This window comes from Piliocolobus tephrosceles, chromosome 21 (genome assembly GCF_002776525.5).
Source record: "Piliocolobus tephrosceles isolate RC106 chromosome 21, ASM277652v3, whole genome shotgun sequence".
NCBI lineage: Eukaryota > Metazoa > Chordata > Mammalia > Primates > Cercopithecidae > Piliocolobus > Piliocolobus tephrosceles.
This window is the reverse complement of record NC_045454.1, coordinates 16334473-16343921: the sequence shown is the minus strand read 5'-3', so window position 1 is coordinate 16343921 and position 9449 is coordinate 16334473. Positions and strand designations below refer to the sequence as shown.

At 56.0% G+C, this 9449-nt stretch overlaps 1 protein-coding gene across 1 annotated transcript in view; it reads left to right on the top strand.

Moving 5' to 3' along the window:
- The window catches only part of CCDC97 (coiled-coil domain containing 97), a 15747-nt gene extending 6298 nt beyond the window's left edge, over nt 1-9449 (top strand). Inside the window, exons 2-5 of the mRNA XM_023229279.2 lie at nt 1068-1523; nt 4155-4433; nt 4911-5040; nt 7164-9449. Coding sequence (XP_023085047.1) covers nt 1068-1523; nt 4155-4433; nt 4911-5040; nt 7164-7284 — 986 coding nt within the window. The 3' untranslated portion in view covers nt 7285-9449. The remainder of the gene's footprint in view (nt 1-1067; nt 1524-4154; nt 4434-4910; nt 5041-7163) is intronic.

Below are 9449 nucleotides of genomic sequence, written 5' to 3'. Positions count from 1 at the left end.
CGGCGCCTGTAGTCCCAGCTACTTGGGAGGCTGAGGCAGGAGAATGGCGTGAACCCAGGAGGCGGAGCTTGCAGTGAGCTGAGATCCGGCCACTGTACTCCAGCCTGGGTGACAGCGAGACTCCGTCTCAAAAAAAAAAAAATACAAAACATTAGCCGGGCATGGTGGCGGGCGCCTGTAGTCCCAGCTACTCGGGAGGCCGAGGCAGGAGAACGGCCTAAACCCGGGAGGCAGGTTCACGCCACTGAGCCGAGATCATGCCACTGCACTCTAGCCTGGGCGACAGACCAAGACTCCATCTCAAAAAAAAAAGAAAAAGAAAAAGAAAAAAAAAATTAAAGATTAACCGAGGATAGCAGTGCATGCCTGTAGTCCTGGCTACTCAGGAGGCTGAGGTGGGAGGATTGCTCAAGCCCAGGAGTTCAAGCTTACAGTGAACCATGGTTGTGCCATTGAACTCCAGCCTGGCAATGGAACAAGGCCTTATCTCTAAAAATAAAAATAAAAATAGGCCAGTCACAGTGGCTTATGCCTGTAATCCCCAGCACTTTGGGAGGCCAAGGCAGGAGGATTGCTGGAGCCCAGGAGTTTGAGACCAGCCTGAGTAACATGTCAATACCCCGTCTCTACAAAAAATGTAAAAATTACCCAGGCGTGGTGGTATGTGCCTGTGGTCCTAGCTACATGGGAGACTGAGATGGGATGATCTCTCAAGCCCAGGAGGTCAAGGCTGCAGTGAATCGTGATTGCACCCTACACTCCAGCCTGGGTGACAGAGCAAGACCTGTCTGGAAAATAAAATTGCAGCCTCCTCCACGTCCTTCCCTCTTTATTTTTCCGCATAACTCCTGGAAACACCTAACACATTATGTTTTCGGTAATTATGTTGCTAATTGTTTGTGTCCCCTATTAAAATGTCAACTTTTGCTCACTGTGGTTTCTCTAGTGCCCAGAACAGTGCCCAGAATATAGTCAGTGCCCAGTAAATGTGAGCTGAGTGAGTGACTAAGCCCCCAGTTCCTTCCCACACTCCCATCTCTGAACTAACAAATCTCTCCTTTCCTCAGGCTGCACAGAGCCCGGACCTGGGCACTGGGGTGAGCTGAGCCAGACACCTGTCCCATCTAAACCCCAGGACAAAGTGGAAGCAGCTGAGGCAACACCAGTGGCCCTGGACAGTGACACCTCCGGGGCTGAAAATGCAGCGGTGAGTGCCATGCTACACGCTGTAGCTGCCAGCCGCCTGCCTGTTTGCAGCCAGCAGCAGGGTGAACCTGATCTGACAGAGCGTGAGAAAGTGGCCATCCTGGCCCAGCTGTACCACGAGAAGCCACTGGTGTTCCTGGAGCGCTTCCGCACAGGCCTCCGTGAGGAGCACCTGGCCTGCTTTGGCCACGTGCGTGGCGACCACCGTGCAGACTTCTACTGTGCTGAGGTGGCCCGGCAGGGCACTGCCCGGCCCCGCACCCTGCGTACCCGCCTGCGTAACCGGCGCTATGCTGCCCTGCGAGAGCTGATCCAAGGTGTGGGGGCCAGATGGGCGAGAGTGGGCACAGATGGGGAGGGAGGGGAGACTGAGGCAGAGGGAATTAGAGAAAAGAATACAAGAGCAGAGACAGGGGTCCTGGGAGAGAAGTTTTGAGACAGAGACAGGGACAAAGGAAGAGACTGAGACAGAAATGTAAAGTAAGGTGGAGAGATGGGGTCCAGGGAAGAGAATTGGACAGACAATGAGAATAGATCAGAATTCAGTGATGACAGAAGCGGCATTTCAGATTGGTAGGCTGAGGACACAGCATACAGTGCTGTGATAATTGGTCATACCTAAGGAACAAAACATGAGATCCCTACCTCATACCATATACAAAGGCATCAGGGGAAACCAAAAGGAGTATGTGCATGACCTTGGGGACACAGAAGCCTTGTGAACAAGACACACTGTGAAAACCATGAAGGAAAAAAAAGATAACTTTTTGACCATGGCATAATTAAAGCATCCTTGTGACCACAACACCAGAACCAAAGTTAAAAAGATGAGAGTGAATGAAGCAGACAGTGAGTTAAGTTGTCATTAGGGAGAAGGCACAAGTTATAGAGAGGGTGAGAGGCTGGGCACAGTGGCTTACGCCTGTAATCTCAGCACTTTGGGAGGCCAAGGTGGGCAGATTACTTGAGCTCATGAGTTCAAGACTAGCCTGGGCAACATGGCGAAATGCTGTCTCTATAAAAAATACAAAAGTTAGCTGGGTGTGGTGGAGCCCTAGCTACTCCACAGGCTGAGATGGGAGAATTGCTTGAACCTGGGAGGTAGAAGTTGTGTGAGCTGAGATCCCACCACTAAGCTCTATCCTGGGCAATAAAGCCAGACCTTGTCTCAAAAAAGAAAAAAAAAAAAAAAGTGAAACACAGATGTGGAAATGAGGATGAAGAAAGAAGGAAGATGGGCTGGGGGCATGGTCGCTCAAGCCTGTAATCCCAGCTCTTTGGGAGGACAAGGTGGGGGTGGACCTGAGGTCAGGAGTTCCAGAGCAGCCTGGCCAACATGGTGAAACCCCATCTCTACTAAAAATACAAAAAAATTAGCCAGGCGTGGTGGCAGGCAACTGTAATCCCAGTTACTTGGGAGGCTGAGGCAGGAGAATCACATGAATCTGGGAGGTGGAGGTTGCCAAAAAAAAAAAAAAATGAAGGAAGGTGAATGAGGTGGGGGTGGGTGACAGAAACTGAGAAAAGCAGGAAAGATAGAAAGATGGAGATAAAGGAAGAGATGGAGGGAGATCCAGAGCCAGGGTGGGTGATAATCCAAGTTGGGGTGAAGGAGGGATAGAAACTGAATCTGCTAGAGGCTGGGCACTGTGTTCACGCCTGTAATCCCAGCACTTTGGGAGGCCGAGGCGGGCGGATCACTTGAGATAAGGAGTTCAAGACCAGCCTGGCCAACATGGTGAAACCCCGTCTCTACTAAAAATACAAAAAAAAATTAGCCGGGCCCTGTGGCAGGTGCCTGTAATCCCAGCTACTCGGGAGGCTGAGGCAGAAGAATCGCTCGAACCCGGGAGGCGAAGGTTGCAGTTAGCGGAGATCATGCCACTACACTCCAGCCTGGGCATCAGAGTGAGACTCCGTCTCAAAAAACTGAATCTGATAGAGGATGCCAGAAACAGCTGGAGGTAAGAAAGCTGGCAGGAGTGGGGAAGCTGAGCAGGACAGGGACAGTCACAGCCTACAGTGCTGCAGAGGCCAGGAGTCTGAGCAGTTTTTTTGCCCTGGGCTCTGAAGACAGGGCTAGGACCAGTGGAGGGCAGGGACCAGGGCAAGTTTAACTGTTATCTGAGGGACAGAGTCACTCCTGCAGGAACAGGCAGCCAGGGGTGATGCAAGGAACCCAGGTTTTGGGGCAGTGGGGAAGCCAGGCCCACCAAGGGGTTGCTGCAGCGAGGAGCACTTGAGAGAGGATGGATCTGGGGCCTTCCACCACCAGGAGGGCCTGGCTTTCTCAGGGATACTCACACAGGCAGATGTCCCACCTGACCTGATCCCTTGCACATACATGCCAGATCCATGTGGATGTATGCACATACATGCTTCACAGTGCAGGCGTGTCCACTGCCAGCCAGACTGGGGCCCCACAAACAGGCACACAACCTAGAGACACACAACCTCTGCTGCATTGTCCTGCATGCTGACACCCAGACAGACAGGTGTCCATGGGCATGTGCTGGGCCTCACGGGAGATGTGTGTGTCATGGGCCATGCACACATCCATGGGCAGGAGCTTGCGCATCGTGCCTTGACGTGGTTGTACACAAGCTCCAGACCATCGGAGCCTCAGAGGCCAGGATGTAGCCAGATCTGCCTGTGCACGCACATGCTTGGATGCATGAATACACAGGAAGATACAGGCCGGGCCACACACACACACTCGGGCGCCTGCACGAGTAATCATGTGCACATGACCTCAGGTGCCTGCATGAGTGCTTGCGCGCATGGCCTCAGGCGCCTGCATGAGTACTCGCGCACACCTCAGGTGCCTGCATATTTGCTTGTGTTTTTAGGTGTGTGCACATCATCCCACAAGCATGATCACACGCATACCTACGTGGACACGTCTGCTCAGTTGCTCACCCCATGCCCACCCTGTCTTTCCTCTGCAGGGGGCGAGTACTTCAGTGATGAGCAGATGCGGTTCCGGGCCCCCCTGCTATATGAGCAGTACATCGGGCAGTACCTCACCCAGGAGGAGCTCAGTGCCCGCACCCCAACCCACCAGCCCCCTAAGCCCGGGTCCCCCGGGAGACCTGCCTGCCCACTCTCCAACTTGCTGCTTCAGTCCTACGAGGAGCGGGAGCTGCAGCAGCGTCTGCTCCAACAGCAGGAGGAGGAGGAGGCCTGCGTGGAGGAAGAAGAGGAGGAGGAGGACAGTGATGAGGAAGGTGAGGGCCGGTAGCAGGGAGACCTCAGATTCCAGATACCCCAGCCCCAGGCTTGTCTGTCTCCACCTCATGGCAGCAGGCTGGGCCCCTAACCTGCGAAAGCCGACATTGTGTCCCTCCTCTGCCTGGCCTGACTCTCTCCCTGTGTGCCATTCCAACCGCTGCGACATCCCCATCCCCCACTCCAAGACACCAAATGACCCCTCGCCTCCAGGTCTGCGCAGGCCGTTCCCTCTGCCAGGAATGCCTCTCCTCCCACCCTTCAGGTCTCAGATCCTGACCTGAGGATACGGTCACTGTATGGTCATGTGTTTTATGTGTGTCCCTGGAGGGCAGGGACCGGGGCCATCTCTGTCACTGCTGTGTTCCCAGAGCCACCCAGCACAAGGCTGGCGCAGGAGCAGCAGCTCTCTGTGGACTCTGTTCAGTGCCTGCCGAGTGCACCCGCGCTCACACCCCTCTGCTCTCCCTCTGCAGACCAGAGGCCAGGCAAGGACTCGGAGGCCTGGGTCCCCGACTCAGAGGAGAGGCTGATCCTGCGAGAGGAGTTCACCAGCCGCATGCACCAGCGCTTCCTAGACGGCAAGGATGGGGACTTTGACTACAGGTGCTCCTGTGCCCCCACCTTCCCATCCCCCATCCCAGCATCCCACAGCCTTTGGCCACATGCAGAACCCTTACCAAACTGTGGGGGCCTCCCTTCGTGGAGCTAGAAGGCCCCAAAACAGTTCCAGGATGTGTGGTTGAACAGCCAAAGGAAGAGACTGGGTGACCTTGGACTAGCCTGGTCTATCTCAGACCCTCAGTCTCCTCACCTCTAAGGCACGGGGTGGGCAGGGATGACATATAGCTCAGTATCAATGAAACCCTGAAACGCTTCCCTCCTGACAAGTGGCAGAGGCTACTACCCCAAGTCCCCCAAGTCTCCCTAGGAAGCCCAGCCTCTTCCGCTTGACCTTGGACCTCCTCGTGGTGCAGGAAGTAACCCCTGGCAGGGTTCGCGCCCGGCATGGAGGGACCTGCGCTGGCAGCCCCCACAGTTACAGTTGTTCATTTCTCCAGTAGCACCCCAGGGCTAAGACATGTGAGCCACCTGCTTTGGAAAAGGACCCAGAAGAGTGATGTGTCAGTCAAAGATTGGTTTTGTCATTTAAGGTAGTTTTGCCGTGTGGTCCCCAACACTGGGCCCAGCAGCAGAGGACCCTCCTTGGTTTCACATCCAGCCCTGATGACATGTGAAATGTGTGACCACACGTAGGCGGACCCTCCGTCCGTCCTGAGGTGGGCTCATCAGGAAAGTGGGAATTGTGATTGCCACTGCCATGGGGCCCAGCCATGGTCACTGGAGCCGCCTCCCATTCTGGGATCCCCAGCTCTTGAATGGAATGTGGCTGCTCCACTTCCAGCCAGGCAGGCCTGCTCAGAGCCCCAGTTCCTGCATGCAAAGTGGTGAGCAGAGGGCCTGGACCACGGGGACCCTCAGTCAGCAGGCATCACTGCTGTTCCCAAGCCAGGGGCCCAGAAGGAAATTGGGGGTGGCAGGGACCACAGTGTATCACCTCGGGAAGGCAGCAGTGGCCCCGACACATCCCCCATCTGTGCATTCAGGTGGCATGTGCTGAGCATCTGTGATGTCCACAGGCTCTGGGGATAAGGCGGGGACCAAAACCAATGAAAGGCTTCCCTGCCTGGAAAGGGGTCCCACTCTCGTGAGGAAGATCTAGAATCTTCTAGCACTTCATGGTGATTGGGCCATGAGGAAAAGTGAAGCAGCAGGAGGGGAGTGACAGGGTGGCTAGGGAAGGCCTCTCTAAGGGGGTGACAGCAAAGGCCTGCAGGAAGTGGGGGGAGGAGCATTCCTGGCAGAGGCCACTGTAGATGCCAGAGCCCCCCGCAGCATCAAGGGGCAGAAGGGGCTGGAGCAGTCACAAGGGGTGATAAGGGGGTAGGAGATCTCTGCGTGGCCAGATCAAGCTAGGCTTGGCGACCCAAGTGAGTGCTACTGGGTTTACTGGCTGCCTTAGGGCATGGGCAGCTGTCCTGCCTGTGGCCGGCTCTGGCTGATCCCCGGCCTCTATCCACTGGAGGGCAGTAGCAAGCCCCCAGTGATGCTGTCAAAATGTCAAAATGCCATGGGGGCAAAATCACCCCCAGGTGGTTCTCTGTGGAGAGCCACTGCCTGCTTGAGAATGTAAGCCCGTGTGTCGCCACATTTTACAGCTTTTTAAGAAAAACTAGAACTTTGGGGTTTTTTTTAGACAGGGTCTCCTTTGTCACCCAGGCTGGAATGTGGTGGTTTGATCATAGCTCACCGCAGCCTTGACCTCCTGGCCTGAAGTGAGCCTCCCGCCTCAGCCAACTGAGTAAACTGGGACTACAGGTGCTTGCCACCACGCCTGGCTACTTTTTCAGTTTTTTTGTAGAGTCAGGGTCTCCCTATGTTGCCCAAGGCTCCAACTGGTGGGCTCAAGCCATCTTCCTGCCTTGGCCTCCCATAGTCCTGGGATTGCAGGCATGAGCCACCATGCCCAGCCCAGAGTTTTTGTGCAAACTCTGATTTGGAAAATGTTTCCTTGAGTTTTAAACCCTGAGAATTTTAAACACCATCCCCCTTGGGAGGGTCAGCTCTGACGGCACATGGCCTTTGACATCAGGGTGCCCCAGGCCTTTGACCTGGGCATCCCAGGGTCCCAGAAAGACCCAGTCCTTGACAGCCTCCTCCCCCTGCAGCACAGTAGACGACAACCCCGATTTTGACAACCTGGACATCGTGGCACGGGATGAGGAGGAGAGGTACTTCGATGAGGAAGAACCTGAGGACGCGCCCAGCCCAGAGCTGGATGGGGACTGATGGCTGCCACCCTTCCCACTGCCTGCCCCATGCCTGACCCCAGCAAGGCAGCTGATTCCAGGCCGGTTCAGTGACCCTTTCTCTAGGGGGACACCAGGGCAGCGCCCCACAATCCACGCACACCACCATCTCACTGGGTCTAGTCTTATCTCAGACAACCCCCACCCCTTCTGTTTCTGGGGTTCCCTATCTTTCTCCTGTCTCCCACCCTGTCTCCTGCCTCTGTCTGTCTTGGTGTCTGTCTGGCCTTCTTTCTGTCTCTTTCTGTCTCTCTCCCTACCCCTGCTCCCTCTTCCCAGTGCTCTGGCTGGCTGTCTCTCCCTTTCTCCCCTTCTCTCTCTGCCTTAGGCTCTGTCTCCACTGCAGGGCCCAAGGTGAAAGTCCTCCCCTTGCCGGAGGCCAGCTGGCAGGGCCTTTCGTGGCTGGAAGTGGCCAGTTTGGTTCCGGCGCTGACCCCTGGGCCCCAGCGCGGCTGCCTCCCATGCTGTCTGTCTCCCCCTCTGTTTATGTCTGCCTTGTGTCTCACACTCAGAGCCTCCTTGCTTCTGTTAGGTTCCCATGTCTCCTTCTGCCTCACTCTGGGCCTCTTCTTCTTTCTACTCGTACATTTCCACCTCCCTAGGCCTCTGCTGTCACTGGCCCTCTCTATCTGTCTCTCAGCCTTTATCTCTGGGTTTTGATCCCCTGCTCCAGGCTCTGGGTCCCTTCTTCCCCCTTCCCTCAAACCTGGCTGCTATACGCAGCAGAACCCTGACCACTGAGTAATGCAGCCCCAGGGGAGGGAGGAGACCCCAGGCAGGGAGGCTGGGGGCAGCTGTCTTCTCTCCCCAGGACCTCGGCTGGGGATCACGGGGCCTGCCAGCTTGAGTGTAGAGGGAGAGGGACTCTGCCCCTCTCAGCCCCACCAGCCCCCCTCTGCCCAACCACAATTTTCCCTTCATCCGCCTTCCTCTCCCTCTGCTGTTTACACTCCCCAAATGCGCACAGGCTGTTATCATGGGTCCTGAGTCATCCCACACACAGCCTGCCCCAGCGTCCCTGCCCCCAGCTGGCCACAGGGCCCGCCCCATGGAGCCCCCTGCCGCCCTGGGCTAATGGGAGCCAGATGGCCGCCTGGTGACTCAGCCACCGTGCCTGTGGGAACCCAGGCGTCCCGCCTTCCCATGCCCCCACACCCAGCTCCTGCTCCCCCAGCAGACACACATACAGAAGGGCCTGGCCACTGTTGAGGGGGCGCACAGGCCAAGGGTCAGCAAGACGGGGCCTAGGGACTCCTTATGCCTCTGAGATGGAATGGTGGTATCCTGCCGTGGCTGAGCCTGAAGGACCCTCAAAACTGCCTCCTGGAGCCCACATTTCCTGACCTCCGAGCCTCAGCTATGCCCTCTGGGTCAACCAGAATTAGAGCCAGACAGAGAAAGTGAGAGCTGGACGGAGGCAGACGAGATGTTCAGAGCAACTATTAAAGAATGAAAGCCTCTGCCACCGAGCGCTTCTGTCCTCTGCCAGGCCTGGGCTAAGTGCCTGGCACCAGGCTGGACCCTCAGACAGCCCCGTGAACTAGTGAAATGGGTCAAGGCAGGCCCGGAAAGATGTTGCTTCCTCAAGGGCACTCGGCCATCAGAGGCAGAAATGAAACAGGAACCCAGGCCTGGAATCACGAAGGTCCTAGAAACCGCTCAGCTGTCTGGCCTGTCAGGTGTCGGGGCCATCCAGAGTGGGACAGCACTGGAGGGACAAGTGTGCACGCAGATGTCCTCAGGAAGGTTTGAGAAGGGTCAGATGGCGGGCGGGCCTAACAAACGTTCTGTGCTAGCCACTGTCGCGCACACAGACGGGATCCGGTCATCTTGAAACAGAGATCAATCCCCGAATCACTGCGCTGTCCCAGCAGTGCTATGCGCTAGGCACTGTCAGTGTCACTCCTCTGTTTCCCAGAGGACGAAGCAGCAGCTAGACTCCAGGACCTTGGGGTCATACCTCTCGGAAAGCCAAGAGTGCGAGATGAGAGCTGTGTGTCTCTCACCTGCCTGTATTTGTGCCCCATTTGTAAGAGCAGAGGGCCTGGGCCACAGGAAAGGTGTCAGCCCTTGGTGATAGGCACATTTTTGACCAGTGTATCACTTGGTCATTAAATTTGTTTACGATATACTTTGCAATACGTA